Below are 20,000 nucleotides of genomic sequence, written 5' to 3' on the forward strand. Positions count from 1 at the left end.
GCATTTCAGTGGATCTAAATTCGATTGAAAACGTCAGGTGATTTTAATCAAATGAAGCTCAGTCCGGGAGGGTATCGGCTGTCGATCATGAAGCCAGCACGTGATCCAAAATAATGGTGAATCCCATAAACACACACACACACATGCACACACACACGCACGGGTCGACCCGTGCGTGTGTGTGTGCATGTGTGTGTGTGTGTTTATGGGATTCACCATTATTTTGGATCACGTGCTGGCTTCATGATCGACAGTCGGTACCCTCCCGGACTGAGCTTCATTTGATTAAAATCACATGACGTTTTCAATCGAATTTAGATCCACTGAAATACACTACCTGGGAGAAGGAGGTCTGGGCAAGAACAGGGCACTTCATTTCGCAGACATATTTAACATCTTCAATACAAGCCAAATTCTCGTGCGCAGTATCGGATGCCTAATGTACGATGCATCACACTACTTACGTCATAAAATATAAAGTCACTGCTGCATTACTCGTTCTCTTTTACTCTGAGTAATAATAAACAGAGAAAACGTGATCAAACCATTTCACAGAATTTGGGGGTCACTTAGCTACAACTACAAAATAAATATAATCAAAACGCCAACCCCGGCACCCTCGTATACCCACTCACGCCTCATGACGCCCACGTGGGCGGCATCGTATCGAAGAGGTTAACGACATGACCTCATGAGGGCTTACAACACCTTTTTTTTTCCCCTTTGGGCGACCTGTTCTTGTATGACGTCATGAGGACTTGATGATGATGATGCTATGGTTTAACGTCACACACTCCCCCCCCCCTTATCGGGAGGCTGGGACGGTGCCCCTCACAGAGGGCTCTGTAGAGTGGTTGGTTCAACTTCGCCTATGGCAGGATTCGAACCGCCCTCACCTCGACCTTCGTCGCAAGTAACGACCCCCTAACCCACTCAACACCAAATTTTAATATATTTCTTTTTTATTTTCTATTTAACCCATTAAACTCCGATGACAAGATTCTTGTCATTTGGTCAAATAAAACAAAAAATCATAAAACACCAAAATGTTTGATCAAACATCAGAAAAGTATGACGTCAGTCCTCGCTTCGCTCGCAAGCGAAGCGAGGACTGACGTCATACTTTTCTGGTGTTTGATCAAACATTTTGGTGTTTTATGATTTTTTGTTTTATTTGACCAAATGACAAGAATCTTGTCATCGGAGTTTAATGGGTTAAGCGACCTGTTCTTGTTCAGACTCCCTCCTCCGTAGTAGGAGTACGGGCACGATGCGAGACCCTCCACTTACGTGATGAAGTTCCAGACGAGCTGTGCTCCGGTGAACCCAGATCTGGCGACACGGATTAGGGCAGTCTGGTAGTTTTGTGTCCTGATGAGGCTCTCATTTCGCGCCACGTCCAGGAACCTGCAGGAGAGGGAAGATTAGGGGGGTCACAGTTAGCATTGATAAACTGAGTCTTTATCCATGTATCATCCATTTTTTTTTTTTCCTTGAAAGTGGCAGTTGCCGACACGATTTGACGAGTTAAACACCATATGAGGACTGAGCCTTTATTTGTACGACGTTTCGCTTATTACAGCTTTTTCAAGTAATAAGCGAAACGTCGTACAAATAAAGGCTCCGTCCTCATATGGTGTTTAACCCATTCAACTCCGATGACAAGATGTCTTGTCATTTGGTCAAATAAAACAAAAAATCATAATAAAACAACAAAATGTTTGATGATCAAACAGCACCAGAAAAATATGACGTTCATCAGTCCTCCTCCTCGAGGAGGAGGAGGACTGATGACGTCATATTTTTCTGGTGCTGTTTGATCATCAAACATTTTGTTGTTTTATTATGATTTTTTGTTTTATTTGACCAAATGACAAGACATCTTGTCATCGGAGTTGAATGGGTTAACTCGTCAAATCATCCATTTCATCCACGCCACAAGAATCATGACTGCCCTTCCCCTCCTCGGATGGGACGTGTTGAAAGAGGCCCTCGCTACCTGGATACGACTTGATGAAGTGGTTTTGCTAAGTATAAATGTTGCTTTACCAAGTGTGAGAGTCAGTGGAGTTTATGTAATGAATCCATCGACATCAGTCCATGGGATTGAGACGTTTGCGAGCCGCCACGCCAAGACCTCACGGTCCTTGTAGTACAAATGTAGAACAGACTAATATTGTATATGCTACTCTGATTGCCCTCCTAACATGTTCTCTTACAGGGATACATGAGCTAGGTGATGTGGCATCAACGAAAATAATCTCTCAATGAATCATCAAACAAGATTGATAAGAATACAGGTATGAAATAAACGTGGAAGCCCAAATGTTTAGGAGATAGAAGAAGAGGAGGAGGAAGAGGTGGTGAAGAAAGAGATGAAGGATATGGAAAAGGAGACTGCGGTGATGAAGGATTGTATTTCGTCACCAAGAATCACCAGCGATACTATCCTTGATGATGATATCGTATTGATATCGAAGACATCAGTTGGGTTGTGGAGACAGGTGGAAGGTTGTTTGTCAATTATCAGAGTACAGAATAAACAAGGTTGTGATATTCTTAACCCCTATAGTGTCAGCAGCATACAGTATATCGTATGCCACAAATTCAAAAAATTCGCCAAAACTGGGCATTACGTTGAGGGTCAAATCTGTGGTAATGACCAAGTAGCCCTATCCATTGGCTATAAAAGGCACTTTTTTTTTCTTCTTTTTTTTCTTGACAAAACTGACAACCCTAGCAGCAATTTTCTGGGGTAACTTGGGGTATAAAATCGGACTTTAGGACGTAATTTAGGCGATTCTGGTGTACAAAACGAAGTATGTGGAGGTGAAGTTGTACTTCGACAGTTAGGAAGGTGCTATTTAGTACGTATTCAGACGTATAGAACTGGCAATTTTGCACTGCCAATTTTCGTAATAAATGGGTAATACAAAATGTGGCAGGGCAATAATGGTGTGATGGATGCTTACTAAAACATTTACCAAAACAATAAGAAACATTATAGTCACCTATCCTCCATGAAATTATATAAAAAAAGATACCAATAAATCAATTTACCACATAACAATGTGATAAATATTTGCAAAAAAAAAAATCCACAAAAAACTATAAACACGTTTTCCGTAAGTGTCAGACTATTATGGGCGACTGTACATTGACTTGAAACATCATAAATATCAAATCCCTTCTCTCTCTGAAATTCTAACGAAGCTTCCCCGAAAAACATACGACGGACGTTCTCATTGAACCCGCGTGAGGAGCGAAAGAAAGTCTACGGACTTTCTACCAAACTTTCGCACGCATATCGCGACAAAATTGACGCAGTTTCTCCATTTCTAGGCTAAGGTGAATCAAGATAAGCAAGATTTCTTGGCTTCATATAATTTATAGTTGATTAAAAAAAATAATAGATAAACTTAAAAAAATAAATAAAATGGATCTTGGCTCCGACGCTGGGGGAGGGATTATATACAACATTCGTCCGACGACGTACGGGTTAAGAACGTCAATGTTGTCTCAAAGGGTTGGTTAATCTGGTCGGATAAGAGCCACTGGCACATATGATATCAGAAAACCTTCAGATGTTTAGTCGGGTGTTTCTCCCTGCATTTTTTGTGGTGTGGGTCAGAGAATAAACTAGAGGGAAGCAGTGGAGCGGAAGCATCTCGACCAGCCCTTGTCGGCTCATTTGTTCCCGGGAATGCCGAGTGAACCCATTAAACTCCGATGACAAGATTCTTGTCATTTGGTCAAATAAAACAAAAGATCATAAAACACCAAAATGTTTGATCAAACAGCACCAGAAAAATATGACGTCAGTCCTCGCTTCGCTCGCGAGCGAAGCGAGGACTGACGTCATATTTTTTCTGGTGTTTGATCAAACATTTTGGTGTTTTATGATTTTTTGTTTTATTTGGCCAAATGACAAGAATCTTGTCATCGGAGTTTAATGGGTTATTAAAGGTGAATTGTGGTTGAAAAGATGTTATACATATCCATATATGGGGAGGGAACCATGAGGGGGCTGACATTTCCTTCGGAACGGATTAAAGATCTCTCCCTATCAACTTCAACTGTATATGAGTAAAAGCAGCAACAACTGCAACAGCACTGAAGGAGAGAGGCCAAACGCAGAGTATGGGATCCAATATATTTGACGTTTCGCCCAGCAGCAGGGCTTCTTCAGAAATAACACAGTGGAGAAACATTTTACTCCTTATATAGCCCGAGCTTGCGGGGAGAAACAAACATAAAAAGGGTGTGTACACACAATTTGCGCAAATCTGCGTTTGGCCTCTCTTCAATGGCATTTCCTACACCTTTCCAAATAAGGTGATCGGACAACAAGTGACCAAGAAACGCCCCTACAACACAGAGACCTATGAAAGAGTTCGAGGATCGTTACCAGCTGCTATTACCATTATTATTACCATTATTATTAATTAGCTGATGAGAGGAAAACAACGGTTGTGGATGGGAGAGGAATGGATGGGAGAAGGTGCGTGTCTATGGCTTGGCTACCTCTCATATAAATGGGAAGAAACCCTTAGAGTATATATAGATTTATTATTCCTATTATTGTCATTATTCTTGTCATTCTTATTACCATCATTATCATACTATTATCATATTATCATTATTATTATTACCATCATTAGTATACGCGTACCGTAAAAATTACATCAATTTTACGTACAGCTGATTTTATGTTAAAATATATTCAACAGTATTAAACTTACTAGGAAACAACTACAAAGTAATCTCGTAACACATTCGTAAATTTCAACAAGAGCCCACTGTATTGGATAAGAAGAAATGAAATAGACGATATCCATATATTTCAATCACGGACTGACGATCTTCAGTGGAATACGTATTCCACTGAAGAGGATCACAGTCCGTGATCGAAATGTATCGATATTGTCTATTTCGCTTCTTCTTATCCAACATAGTGGGTTCTTATTGAAATGTTATTGGGAAATAGTTCTTCCTATCTCCTCAGAACTTCCTGGAATCTCCAGGAACTTCCCGGACCTTTCCGAAATTTCCCGAAACCTCCAGGAACTTCCTAGAAGTTCACTGAATCTCTTGTAACCCTCGGAACTTCCCGGAATTTCCTGCACCCTCCCGGAACTTCATTGAACCTTCCGAAACTTCTTTGAATCTCTCAGACATTTCCAGGACTCCCCGGAACATTACGGAACCTTTCGAGCAAAGGTTTATTACGGATGACACAAACACACAAATGTGAAAACAATGGGTATAATCATAGGAGCATGGATTATTGGTCACCTTTGAAGGATCCAGTCGGAGTTGATGCTGACAAGGCCCATCAGAATCTTGTCTTTCTCCTGGGCGTTGATCTCAGCCTTGTACCGTTCCAGCATGATATTCCACTCCTTCTCACCTGAGTTGGAAGAAAGAACAAATATATATATATAAACTGAAGAAATATGATCAACAGAACCAAATGAAGTAAGAACGAAATATAAAAACTAAGCATGATTAAAAATGAGTGGGAGGGGGACGAAGATATGGACATATGAAGACGAAATTGAAAAAAACTAAATTCCCTCTTCTCTTCTCCTTTCCTCTCCTCTCCCCTCCTCTCCTTTTCCCTTCCCTCTTCTCCCCTCCCCTTCCCCCTCTCCTTTGTTTCCAAAGTTCAACACTCTCCCTTCCTGTTTCACTGTCGTTAGGTTTCGTTCACAAAAGCAAACCAGAACTGCCGAACTATTCCAGACAGAACTTCCAGCCCTGTGTCAGTGTAAGTGCTGCCCCGTTCTACTCCACACGCCTATTCTGGACAATGTGGGAGTATTACTCTGTGGACTGAAGCTCTGCAATGGTTGCTTCAACCGATGCTTGTTGTACCACAGTGAGACTAATATTCTTCACAGACAAGATGCACAACACACCACTGCACAACACGAGGCGACAGTTGCCGGTCTACCTCTCAGGAATATGCAACAGCCTCTTCATGCCCCCAGAAACGTACCCAACGGAAACCCACGAGGTTCTCTTCTCTCACTACACTATTCAATTTCAATGTAAGACACCTAAACAACATAAACATATACATCACTGATGTTTTAGACAAATTATTTCAATGATGGAGAACATAAACACAGGAGAAGGCACGGAACCCTAAACACTCTAACGTTTCGTTCGCGTTCTCTGAAGAAGTTCTACGCGAACGAAACGTTAGAGTGTTTAGGGTTCCGTGCCTTCCTCTGTGCTTATGTTCTCCATCATTGAAATAATATACATCTCTCATTGGCATCACACTCACGTGCATGCATCACAAGCAAGAAGCAATCATAACTCGTTTCTAGTCATGCATACATAGACTAGACCAGCCGCTAATCACATTTACTGAAGGTACCACCAGCCAGATCGGAAATCACACTCCTTGTAAGCAACAACGATAAACACTCCATTAAACCTTGCCTTATGTTCAACAACGCACGTCTTCTACACATACACACACCAGGTAGATATACTTTGATTCACAAACAAACCTCAGTCTTATTTGTACATACATACATACATATACCAAGGCTTTTTCCCCCTTACAAGGGAGGTACCCAAAAAGGAAAAGGCATAAAATCATTCCCACCCATTCCATCCCTGAATACACTCCACACCCCTCCACCCTCCCTCCCATCTTAGCACCTCCTGGATGACGGGTCATCCCTGCATCCTGTCCACTGCCCTGGGTCAGAAGTAATGTCGCAAGACGCAGCACATCCACAGAAAGGCCGCTTCATTAAATCGGCGACCCCCCCCTCTCCGTCCCCCCATGCATAAAAGGAGAAGACGGGGAGAAGTCTCTTCGGGCTGCGTCAAATTTTGCTCACACATACAACCTCAGTCCCCATCCCCCCCGCCCATTCCACCTCATGCATCACAACATCATCCATATACAACCATTCTCCATTCACCCCTGTCTTCTGTCCTCTCCCGTCCTTCCTCAACAGACATTCCCCTCTTCCCCAAAGCACACAATATATTACACAAAAATGCAGCACATGTTTCAACACCCTCAGATTACTGGCACAGACTTTAAACAAGATATTAAATCTAAAAAATAACAACCTGTACCTGAGACTCGTGCTAGAGTATGATAGTCCAGAACATGCAGCACCCATTACAGACGCACCATTAGCTACAGGTCACACAAAACAAGGCCCCACAAAAATCACTGTCTACACATGGACGACACCCGTGAATATCACCCACACGCAGAAAACAATGTTTTGTGCATTCGCAAACATGTTGTACTGTAATGTGCAGCACAAAAGACATAACAACCATCGATCAAATCCCAAAGCACCAATCACACTACACGAGAAGTTTTCTACACTATACGTACCACCATCCCACCACCCCTGCCCAGCCACGCCTACACAGCCATATGCATACAATACTCAGAGGTCTGGCTAAAAGGGGGAGATTAAGAACAATAATATTTTGCTATGGGCATCATATAATATTCAGAACCATACCAATACAGATTAGACAACACAGCAGACCACACATGCCAACACTGCCAGGATGCTTTACAGACCGTCATACACATCCCTGCAGACCTCTTAAACAGTGGGAGTGTACAGCTACGAACACAACATATCTGAGTGGAGGACTTCTGGCGACCGTGAGGGAGAAAATTTTCTTTTGTTTTGGTATTTTGATTGACGCCATGTTGGGGCGACGACGATATCATGAGCAACTGGTAAGCAAGTAGAGTTGTCACACACAACTATCAACCAGAGCATAACCGTACGCTACTGTGCCAGATTACTTTGTCCGCGACTCTACTTTATTGATAATATTTAGAATAAAAATCTGTGTTGGGGAGGGAGTGCAGATTCCAGGCTGAATGAGCTCTCGATGGCTCATAACCCACTTTAAGCCATTCAACTCCGATGACAAGATGTCTTGTCATTTGGTCAAATAAAACAAAAAATCATAAAACACCAAAATGTTTGATCAAACACCAGAAAAATATGACGTCAGTCCTCGCTTCGCTGCGAGCGAAGCGAGGATTGACGTCATATTTTTCTGGTGTTTGATCAAACATTTTGGTGTTTTATGATTTTTTGTTTTATTTGACCAAATGACAAGACATCTTGTCATCGGAGTTGAATGGGTTAAGCCAGATCTTGGAAACCTCGTTTCCGAAAAATGGTAAAGACAGTTGAATCTTTTATGTCAGCCTACTCGTTACTGTCACTTGTAGAAAATGACACTCGTGTCTGAAGACTGTTTTTTGGAGGATGGACGAACTCGAGTCCCATGGGCATCCTCAGCAGGAGGAAAAAGGAAAAGAAAGAGGAAGAGAAGGAAGAGCACTGACCTGCGCTCTTCATGCCGTAGTGATAGACGTAGGACCTCAAGTTGGGTGGGATGTAGAAACTGGGGTCCTCTAGCCACTGCTGCAGGAGGTGTGAGGCCTGCGACAGGCAACGGGGCTCCCCGTGGGAACACGCCACAGACAGCAGGGTCGGCCGGAGGCTCCTGCGGGTCAAAAGGGACGTCACTGACTGAAGGAAGGATTTTTTCGTGGGCAAGGAGATGAGATGAGATGAGATGAGATGAGTGGAGAGAGAGAGAGAGAGAGAGAGAGAGAGAGAGAGAGAGAGAGAGAGAGAGAGAGAGAGAGAGAGAGAGAGAGAGAGAGAGAGAATGTTGTGAAGGAGGGTAAAGGAGAAGGGGCAAGGAGGAAGGGCACAGGGACGAGAGGAACGAGAGAATGAGGGGAAGGAGGGAAGAGAAATGGGTAGAACAGAAGGAGAGAGGGAGGATGGGAAAAGAAGGGAGACAAGACAAAAGGAGGAGAAGGAAAGAAGTGAGTAGAGGAGGAGAAATGGCAGTTATATTTATAACATTACATAGTACGAATTAATCATACATATATGTATGTATGTATGTATGTGTATATATATCATATATATATATATATATTTTTTTTTTCTTCTAAATAGCACATTTGTAAATGACACACAGGAAACCCACAGTCGGAGAAAAAAACTTCGAATAAAAGAAGATTCCTATATTTCGGCTATCAACTGTAGCCCTCTTCAGGTAAATACATAAGACAGGACAAACGGGACTTATAAGCTACAAAAGCACAGGAAAGAGAGGGAACGTGGACTGATGACATTACTCAAGCGCGGGGTAAAATGGGGTGGAGGAGGAGGGTGAGGTGAGGGGGGTTGTAAGCTTCATACCAGCCTACTCACTGCCGCGCGTGAAATAATGTCAGGAGTCCACTGCCCTTTAGAAATATTAATGTTGGGGCATTCCTCAATTAATATTAAGAATAGTTGAATCAGCTTATTCTGTCATCAAAGACCAGGCCTTCCTAAAGCCACAGTCACATATATGTGACTTAAGTGAGTTTGTCTGAGTAGAAACGATTTAGGTTACAATATTTTACTTTTCAAATCTCTATATATTGAGAAGCTGAATGACGTTCTAAGTTAAATCTATACAAATATTAGACACACTGTTGAATTCTCCTTAGTGAAGTCTAGAACAATGTAAACGAAGTCGTCTTCCAGCTTTTCAAATTCACAACATTTGACGATAATACTGAATGTATGACCAGGACATATGAGTCTTACCTCTCGAGGTGCGTGCCATTGTCACTGCTGCCCAGTCTAGCCACATGACCCTCGACGAGCTGCACTACGTACCGCTGCAACAGGGAAAAAATCGCCTCATTAGCAGTTTGAATGACTTCCGCCTCGTAACGACGATGGGAGACCAACAAATGGCTGTGGTTCTGTCTCCCACACCCCCAGGTGGAGTGAGAGTAGGTTCTAAGACGGCGATTCCCAAACTATGGGTCGCGACCCAAACATAGGTCGCGAAGTGTTCAAGAATGGGTCGTGAGACCTTGTTAGAAAAAAAAAAATCAATCAAAAGCTTCCCTACACTTGTGTTTTCAATAAAAGAAGACTTTTGAAATTGCTTTTTGATGCTTGGGTAGCCACATCTTCACCAGATCTGGATTTGGGTCGCGGCCAAAAAAAGTTTGGGAACCACTGTTCTAAGAGGTACAAGGAGCTCTATTTCTGGTTACATGAAGTTTAGAATATATTTATAGTTGCCAATAATGCATTTTTGAATTCTGAACTTCACTGCATAGCAAATTTCGGGGTGCAATTGAGACTATATAGTTTGAAATATTGAGAAAAGTAAAGTTACACTTTGTGTTGTCAAGTCTTCGTGTTGACAAGAGTGTTGACGCTGACAGGACTTATAGTTCATGTCAAAGGAGGATGGTGGCAGTGTTTGTAGATGTGGTGAAAGATGGCATTAACACCACTGTGGAAGCTATTGTTCGTGGTATTAGACATCCCAGATGCTTGTCTCTAAAACTTAATATCAAGCCTATTCCGAAAACCGAGTGTCAGACCCTCAAGGTCGCATCTCCAGATAGAGGTGATGATGTTGATGGGACTGGAACAATGGCGGGGAGACGATACTCTCTGATGTCTACACCCAGTCGAGCCGTGGATGCTCTGGTTCTTCTCAGACGAGAAGAACTACCAGGACCAGCTGCACAACGCACAGAACAACAGGTGGCTAGCCTACAGTCCGCACGAAGTCTCATGCTTCATGAAGACCAAGTTTCCTCAAACTGTGATGGTCTTTGGGTGTGTTTCCAGCGAAGGCCACGTCATACCGCCCCACATCTTTGAAGAGGGACTTATACTCGCTTCAGAGTTGCTGTCCACTATTGTCAAGCGCTGGGTGGAGAGGGTGGCTGCGGGAAGACCATACGTGTGGCAGCAGGACTCAGCTCCGTGTCACACCTCCGGGAAAACCCAGAAGTGGCTGTCTGAGAACTTCTACGACTTCACCAGTCCCAACATCTGCCCCCCCCCCAACTCGCCTGATTGCAACCCCATTGGCGCAGTTGAAAAAGACTTCACCAGTCCCAACATCTGGACCCCCAACTCGCCTGATTGCAACCCCATGGACAATTACGTGTAAGGGCAGTTGAAAAAGACACCAATCGTACCGCCTGCAACACCAAGGACGAACTGATTGCCAGGATCAAACTGGTGTTCAGGCGTCTCTCTTATGTTCCATGTTTCTGCCCCATACAGTTCTGTCATAACAATTACTCCTTCATACAGTCTCCTTTTAACATCTAAGAGAGAGAGAAAGGTAGCGAGCCCCACTGAAGAGAGTGATGGAGTGATGTGGCAGCAGCGTGGTCTCATCAAACCGAACCTTAGGGCTCAAGCTAGAATCGATAGATTATAGTCATCTTCAATTAGGGGCATACGGCAGGGAGAGCGTTGCTCCACTCACACGCCGTTCTCTCCTAGTAAGCTTCCATGAAGACACTTCCTTCTCACTCTAAACAACTATCGACAGGTTCGGTCAACCTGCCACAGCAATGAATTCTGTGGGAGACTCCTTAGTCTCCTCCATCGAGGGTTGTCTCTTGTGGAGACAACCCTGTGAGTAGGATCAACATCAGGGGAACGTGGCACACGTCCATATAACCGGAGCTGACGTTCACGAATTATGCAGGTAAGTGGCCTTGACCGAGTCTCACAGCACAGTCTCTGCTCTGATACAAAGTCATTCCAGCGATACCCGATGATTCTCCCAAGGCACTTGGTACCAAAGTCATCGAGATACCTCTTGAAGTCAGCCTTCAATATCAATGTCTCATATTACACCGAGATAAGGAGAACAAGCGACTTGAACATTCGAACCTCAGTCCTCCTACATAAATAACGACGACGTCATTCGCTGGTTGAGATAGTCTATAACACCATGGGCTATGCCAATCCTTCGAAGTACTTCCTGAGATGACCCACCACTGCTATCCGCTTTCCTGGTAGTATCCCCCCACGTTTCATTTCTCTGTATATACCCTCACCTTTCCCCTTTCTAACATACCCTCATTTCATTCCATTACTAATACACTCGTTTCATTTCCTTGTCAAATACCCACATCTCCTTTCCCTTCTAACATTCCCCCTTTTCCCTATTTTCTAAGCTCATATATGCATGGGCGTCCAGAGAGGGGGCAAGGGGAACAGCTGTCTCCCCCCCCTCCCCTAGAAATCCAGGATGTGCTTGAAACTTTGCCTGTCGTCACGTATAATTTCGTTAATTTTCCAAGTTACAGAATATCAGAGTACGATTGACGAAAGTAAAAAAGGCAATTCTCATGTAGATGATGTAAATATATGCCTATGCAGCCTTAACAAAAATTACTGCGAACGTCCCTGCCATATGGATTCCTTCCCCGGCTCTATTAGATCACCCCGCAGAGTGCGGGGTGATCTGATAGAGGTGTTCAAGTGGATCAAAGGCTTTAACAAGGGTGATGTAAACAATGTCATTATATTAAAACAACAGGGCGGGACTCGCAGTAATGGTTATATACTGGACAAATTCAGATTTAAAAAGGAAATAGGCAAGAATTGGTTTACTAATAGGGAGGTCGACAAATGGTATAAACTTAGTAACCATGTAGTGAGCGCTGAAACTATCAGTTGTTTTAAGAAACGATTAGACAACTTTATGGATGGGGGGGGGTGAGAGGTGGTGATGGATACGGAGCTGCCTAGTGTAGGCCTTATGGTCTTTTGCAGTCTCCTTCATTCTTATGTTCTTATGTACCTACCATAACCCGTCCCTGCCCCATGACGACTGAACCCGAGCACTTACCCTATAGTCCGGGTAAGCTTTGGTCATTTTGAGAAGGAAACCCATGTTTTTGAGATGACTGGCCACAGGTTTCCAGGCAACATAGTTGTCCTCCTTGTCCATGTACGAGATGAGGGAGAAGACCCGGTCGTAGGGGATGAGCTCTGCCGCCGCCAAGTTGAAGGCGTCGTCCAGAACGCCAGCTCGGTCACTTGGAGAGAAGACCTACAGGAAGAGGAGGAGTGAGTTCGGACGGCGTAGAGTTGTTCGAAGTATATCAGGATAAGGGCCACGAACTCAGATTAAAAAAGGATAAAGGGTCACTTGGGGAAAACACCTGCAGGAAGAGGAGATTAGTCAAAGGAGCCTGTACATCTTGTTATGGTATACGTTTCAGCATCATATATTTGTGAATATTGTATGTATATATCATTAGATCGGGAGATATGTGTTTTCCCCTTATATGAATGACAACAAAGTTATGTCGTAGCACATTGGTAAAATAATACTGATAACCCAGTTTCGGAGAAGAATAAATGAAAATATAAAGATCTGTATGTCTCGATCACTAACTGTGATCCTCTTCAGCAGATGTGAATTACAGAGTAGAGAACAATGAGTACCTCACTACTTCTGTATAAATACTCTGTAATTCACATCTGCTGAAGAGGATCACAGTTAGTGATCGAAATACACAGATCTTTATATTTTCGCTTATTCTTCTCCGAAAGTGGGTTATCAGTGTTATTATATAAATGAATTGAAGTTGTTGTACATTGTTGTCATTGTGTACATAATTTGTATTTTGTGTTTGTGGAATGAACATGTGCGAACCAAGTGTTCTGCCCACGAGTTTTCCCGCCAACTCAAAGTGGCGTCAGATTTTATTACGCCATCAGAGTGTACGCACGTTTTGTTGGAGTGTTTTGATTTATGTGATACACTGTTTCCCATTGTAATATACTGTCATTAACCACCCTCGTACAATCTGTCCATCCACCCGTGTCTTCCATACATCCTATCTATCCACCCGTACCTTCCATACATCCATTCCATCCATCCATGTACTCCACCCATCCATCCATCCAATCTGTCCTCTATCATTTATTCATTAATCTATAAATTGACTATTTTCATCTACCTATTTACCTATTCATCTGTTCATCTATTCATATATCTATGTATTTATGTATTTGTTTATCTACATGTTAATTTATCTATTCATATATTTGTCTTTTTTCATATATTGGTTTTCCTGGATTGGGTCTCCACGTGCATTCCAGCCCAACCCCGTTCCGGGACTCGCCACTCACCGTGTGGTCCTTCCTGAAGGCGCTGATGAGGTCGTCCCAGAGGGCGTCGTCGTAGTTGACCCGGTAGTACCCAAAGGTATCGTGGTTCAACTTGACCCAACTTGACCCAGGCGGGATACTCAGTGTCACTGGGGGGATGGCGAGAGGGTGAGAACAAAGGTATATATATATATATGTATATATATATGTATATATATATATATATATATATATATATACATATATATTAACAACATCGGGAGACCCAATGGAGGCCGACATGCAGAAATTGAAATGCGGCGCTGTCTCCCGATGTTGATGGCTTAGAATTAAAGTGCATTGTGGTTGTTGAAATGTATCTCTAATCACTGGGACCCATTTGTATGTGTATATATATATATATATATATATATATATATATATATATATATATATATATACAGATAGTGATAACATTAAGTCTAAAGGCTCTATCACACTGGCTATTTTCCTTTTACTGTTGGAGTTTCGGGAAGGAATACAATGAGCTGGAAGAAAATAGTTTTCCTCAAGACTATCAAATGCATGTTCTATGTCAACTACTGAGAAAACAAAATAGTCTGCCACAGCGATTTGACGGCGGAAAAAGTGTTGGAGGTAGGCGGTACCACCGATGAATTGGAGGTCGGTGCAAAAATAACCCAGTGGGATAACGCCTTAGATGGGGTTTTACAAGGTCAAACGGTTCGTCGAACGCGGTTCGACAGACACGTGTTTAAAGTGACGTGTGAACGGGGTATTTGGTTGTCGAACACGGTTCGACAACCAAATACCCCGTTCACACATCACTTTAAACACGTGTCTGTCGAACCGCGTTCAACGAACCGTTAGACCGTGTGAACTCCCTCTTAAGTCTATTGATTAGATGTTTATGAACTATACATTAGGGTCACTGCCCTTAAGTAGAGATTTACAGTGAGAGAGAATAAAAAGACAATTTTCTTCTCTTCTTCTTCTTCCTCTTCTTCTCCACATTTCCTCTTATTCCTCGTCTCCTTGTCGCCTCCTCCTCTTCCTCCCTCACCTTCCCCCCCTCTCCCTCACTGTCTTCCTTCCTCCCTCACTCTCCCTCTTCCTACTTCTCCCTTCCTCTCTATCTCTCTGTTTATCTGTCTCTGTCCTTTTCCCCTCTCTTCCTCTCTCTCTCTCTCTCTCTGCCTGACCTCTCTCTCTCTCTCTCTCTCTCTCTCTCTCTCTCTCTCTCTCTGCCTGACCTCTCTCTCTCTCTCTCTCTCTCTGCCTGACCTCTCTCTCTCTCTCTGCCTGACCTCTCTCTCTCTCTCTCTTCCCCTCTCCCTCTTCCTCTCTTCCTCTCTCCCACTTCCTCTTTCCCTCTCTCCTTCTTCCTATCTCCCTCCTCCTCTCTCTATCTCCCTCCTCCTCTCTCTATCTCCCTCCTCCTCTCTCTCTCTCTCTCCCTCCTCCTCTCTCTCTCTCCCTCCGCTCTCTCTCTTTCTCTTTCTCTCTCTCCCTCTCTCTCTCTCTCTCTCTCTCTCTCTCTCTCTCTCTCTCTCTCTCTCTCTCTCTCTCTGCCTGTCCTCTCTCTCTCTCTGCCTGCCCTCTCTCTCTCTGCCTGCCCTCTCTCTCTCTGCCTGCCCTCTCTCTCTCTGCCTGCCCTCTCTCTCTCTGCCTGACCTCTCTCTCTCTCTCTGCCTGACCTCTCTCTCTCACTGCTCGACCTCTCTGCCTTTCAAAGGATTACAAAGGCGGAGCATGCCGACAGAGACCTTTTGATCCATATCTAGGTCGGATGCGAAAAAAAATCATAATAATAAAACAATAAATAAAAATGATAATAATGTGAATAACAAATAAAATACATTAATAAATGCATAGGTATAGTTAAATAATAAACAAACAGGTAAATAGTAAATAATAATAAATTGACATATAACTAATAATAAATGAAAATCAGACAGACAAATGATAACAAAACAAAAACAAATAATATAAAATAAATTATAATCATTACAGCATCTTAGGTATTTATCTAAATGATTCTTAAAGCTTCGAACTGAAATACATTGCACTACCTGTGCAGGAAGTTTATTCCATTCATTAACTACACGGTTGGCAAAGTTGTTTCTACCTACTTCCAAATTGAAGCTATTTCCGGATAGTTTGAGACCATTGTTTCTTGTCTGATTCTCATTCAATGTGAAAATTTTGTCACTTTTGATGTTGTCAATTCCCTTTAAAATCTTAAAGACCTGTATCAAGTCACCTCTGAGTCTACGCTTCTCTCTCTCTCTCTCTCCCTCCTTACCTCCCTCCTTCCCTCTCCCTCCCTCTTACTTTCTACACTCATCTAACCCACTGTCCTTCCACATGTGAACCTCACCTGAGTCAGCCTCTCGGTAGAACCAGGTTTGCTGTCTGTCTGTGAGGTCTGTCCTGTAGGAAACGGCCGCGTCCCACACGTAGCCGTACGGCGAGTCATTGTCGCCTACAGCTTCTGAGTCCACCAAGAACCTCTTCTGAGTCACTCGAACTGCGTCCTGAAGAACGCAAGAGGAAGAATTGGTTAGTGTAGTAAATTATCCTTCACTTAAGCGGCCCATACACGATCAATTATATTGCGCAATTTCATTGTCAATACTCTGAATTGACAATTAAATTGACCGTATATGGGCGATATAATATATAACTGAAGGCGGAGGAAGTATACGAGGAATAATGGAAGAATCTTACTGCCTTAACGTTTCGACCCTTAGGGTCTTGATCACAAAGCTTGAAAAGCTTTGTGATCAAGACCCTTCCAAGGTGAAGGTTATATCAGGGTGGGCAACCCTTGGCACGGGTGCCGAACCTGGCACACTAACGACTTTTCTTTTTACCGACACGCAAAACCCAGAGCTCATCTTAAAACAAACAAACATCCAACTTTTACTCTGAAGGGTGGATTGGGGTCCTAAGAAGTGAAGGGGGGGGGGGATACTCGTATGCAGCCTATGATTTTGCTCCGATTGCGCGCGAGAAAATTTTGTATCAAATAGTTTGCTGATTTTGCCCCCCCCCCCCCACTTACAAAAGGTTTCCCACTACTGGTATAGTCTAAAAAAAATTATTATATCAATCCGCTATCTTGAACAGACTTCAGCTTATTGCCCTCAAAAAATATTAATCTAAATTCAATCTATCATGGTCACTAGGAGTCTTTGTAGTCAATAAAAACGCGTATCTAGAAGCTTAGGAGCTAATTCTACTAAACACAACGCTACAACCATAATTGGTAAATAGAACAAAATTAGCTTTGGTATTTTTCAAATTAATCGGACATAAATGAGGCCACAACTGAAAAAAATTAAATAAACAAGAAAAATATATATAAAATAAGCAAATGTATGAATGAATGAATAGATGTATAGATAAATGAATAAATAAATAAATAATTTAAATAAAACGAATCAGGTAAATCTAACCTCAACCTTGACTTAACCCATTCAACTCCGATGACAAGATGTCTTGTCATTTGGTCAAATAAAACAAAAAATCATAAAACACCAAAATGTTTGATCAAACACCAGAAAAATAGGACGTCAGTCCTCGCTTCGCTGCGAGCGAAGCGAGGACTGACGTCCTATTTTTCTGGTGTTTGATCAAACATTTTGGTGTTTTATGATTTTTTGTTTTATTTGACCAAATGACAAGACATCTTGTCATCGGAGTTGAATGGGTTAATTGCTTCGAGTTTCAAGTAGTGAATACAATAGAGAGTTTAGTGACCTCTAAGGACCATATTTGCACAGCATTCTTATATAATTGGAGACTATTATCTACTCAGAGAAGAGTGAGGCTAATTTCTAACTTGATTGTCATTCTTTAAATGTCTCCTTTGCATGACACCACGTCGCGTTGACGCGATGCTGTCGTCGTCATGGGCAATGGAAAAAAAAATGTCCATCCGAACCAGGAGAAGGAAAAAGAAAATATAATAATGATAATGATACTAATACTAATGACAGTAATACTAAGAGGGAAATTACACGGTCGTCTAACGGTTCGTCGAACGCGGTTCGACAGACACGTGTTTAAAGTGATGTGTGAACGGGGTATTTGGTTGTCGAACAACGTTCGACAACCAAATACCCCTTTCACACGTTCACACATCACTTTAAACACGTGTCTGTCGAACCGCGTTCGACAAACCGTTAGATCATGTAAACCCCGTCTAATACTAATGATGATACTAATAATGATAATAATACTAGTGATAATAATGATAATAAAGATAAACAGATAAATAGTTAAATAGATAAACAAACAAATAGAAATAAAAAGATGAATAGATAAATTGAAATAGATAAATAAGATAGATAAAAGACAAACAATAGATACAATTGGCAACATCCACACGCCCGTCGCAGCAGCATACTCACCGGCCCAACCTTTTTGACGTGCAACACCGGATAACCCATCTGCCTAGTCCAAGAATCCATGATACGAGTGATGTTGAGATGTTCCGACGACGTCTTCTCGAGCTCCGTCCAGAGGTCCTGCGTGACGGCGTTGTCGTAGATATACTTTCTCAGGAAGTTCCTGATACCCTTCCGGAAGTCTTCGCTCCCCATGAAATCTTCCAGCATTCGTAGAACTGAAGCACCCTGGAAAAAAGAAGTCAGAAGCATATTCATAACCATATCTTTCACTGTTCTATCAACAGACTGAAAGACAATTTATTGCTGCATGCCCGACCCCCTGATATCCGTCCCTCTGAATCCTCTTTCCCCCGAGTGGACAGAGTCCACCTGGCCAGACTGTGATGTGGCCACCATCCAGCCTTTCTAAGTTACCAGAAGAGGCTGGATGACCGCATCACAGGTAACTGTCCAGGATGTAACACTTCACCTCCACACTATACAACACATTATAGAAGGCTGCATTGCACACAATCATACACGCCAACAACACAACATATACTCTGTGGCAACACGCTGCCACTGCTATAGTGTCCCCTAATTGCACATATCTTAACTGTACATAAATTTTTTAATCTTTACCAATTCATTATATATGTCTTTTATAAATAATACAGTATGTTCTAAAAATTATATCTCATATGAGGATGACTGTTGTATTGTTGAATTTATATATGTAGAGTTTTATTTTCATACTCTGTTCAAAGCTTATATCTATTCTCTATGTATTATGTATGTCATGGCGGACGGGCAAATCGAATACAAGTCCTAAAACAGTTTCGAAGTTTAAGTTACTCCTTCCTACTATTTGGACGATACTCCTCTACCAACCTCATCAACTCTATAAGGAATTTTTTGGAAAACTCCGTTCCAGCCAAGGCACTTCTCATAGAGACGGGACTGCTCGGACAAACAGTCTAAAGCCCCAGTCACACGATCACGATTCTCGTCAAATGTTGTGAATTTGAAAAGCTGGAGAACGACTTCGCTTGCAATATTCTAGACTTCACTAAGAACAATTCAACAATGTGTCTAATATTCGTATAAGTTTCTCTTAGTTCGTCGTTCAGCTCAATATATGACGCCAAGGTAATATGACATTTGCAGATTCGAAAAAAAAAATTGTTAACGAAGTCGTTTCTACTCAAACGAACTCACTTGAGGGTCGGCGTTAGGTCTTTGCGTACCGTGTGGAACTTTTCCTTTCATTCTGACTCCCACCAGGCGATTTCATTCACCTCTGTGGCGCCTTCTTGGAAGCAAAGGGGATCTAATCTGTCTCAAGTTAACCCATTAAACTCCGATGACAAGATTCTTGTCATTTGGTCAAATAAAACAAAAAATCATAAAACACCAAAATGTTTGATCAAACAGCACCAGAAAAATATGACGTCAGTCCTCCTCGCTTCGCTCGCGAGCGAAGCGAGGACTGACGTCATATTTTTCTGGTGCTGTTTGATCAAACATTTTGGTGTTTTATGATTTTTTGTTTTATTTGACCAAATGACAAGAATCTTGTCATCGGAGTTTAATGGGTTGAGATCCTTGGGCCTGGTGCTTC

The 20,000-nt window shown here is 42.4% G+C and overlaps 1 protein-coding gene across 1 annotated transcript in view; it reads right to left on the reverse strand.

Moving 5' to 3' along the window:
- The window catches only part of LOC143030489 (glutamyl aminopeptidase-like), a 95,690-nt gene that overhangs the window by 5,063 nt on the left and 70,627 nt on the right, over positions 1 to 20,000 (reverse strand). Inside the window, exons 11-18 of the mRNA XM_076193639.1 lie at positions 18,401 to 18,625; positions 16,363 to 16,519; positions 14,004 to 14,131; positions 12,712 to 12,915; positions 9,633 to 9,706; positions 8,363 to 8,523; positions 5,296 to 5,410; positions 1,291 to 1,407 (exon numbers count right to left, since the gene is read on the reverse strand). Of these exons, the coding sequence (XP_076049754.1) occupies positions 1,291 to 1,407; positions 5,296 to 5,410; positions 8,363 to 8,523; positions 9,633 to 9,706; positions 12,712 to 12,915; positions 14,004 to 14,131; positions 16,363 to 16,519; positions 18,401 to 18,625 (1,181 nt within the window). The remainder of the gene's footprint in view (positions 1 to 1,290; positions 1,408 to 5,295; positions 5,411 to 8,362; positions 8,524 to 9,632; positions 9,707 to 12,711; positions 12,916 to 14,003; positions 14,132 to 16,362; positions 16,520 to 18,400; positions 18,626 to 20,000) is intronic.

Source organism: Oratosquilla oratoria, chromosome 12 (genome assembly GCF_046742065.1).
Source record: "Oratosquilla oratoria isolate Oo_2021 chromosome 12, ASM4674206v1, whole genome shotgun sequence".
In the NCBI taxonomy this organism is placed as follows: Eukaryota; Metazoa; Arthropoda; class Malacostraca; order Stomatopoda; family Squillidae; genus Oratosquilla; species Oratosquilla oratoria.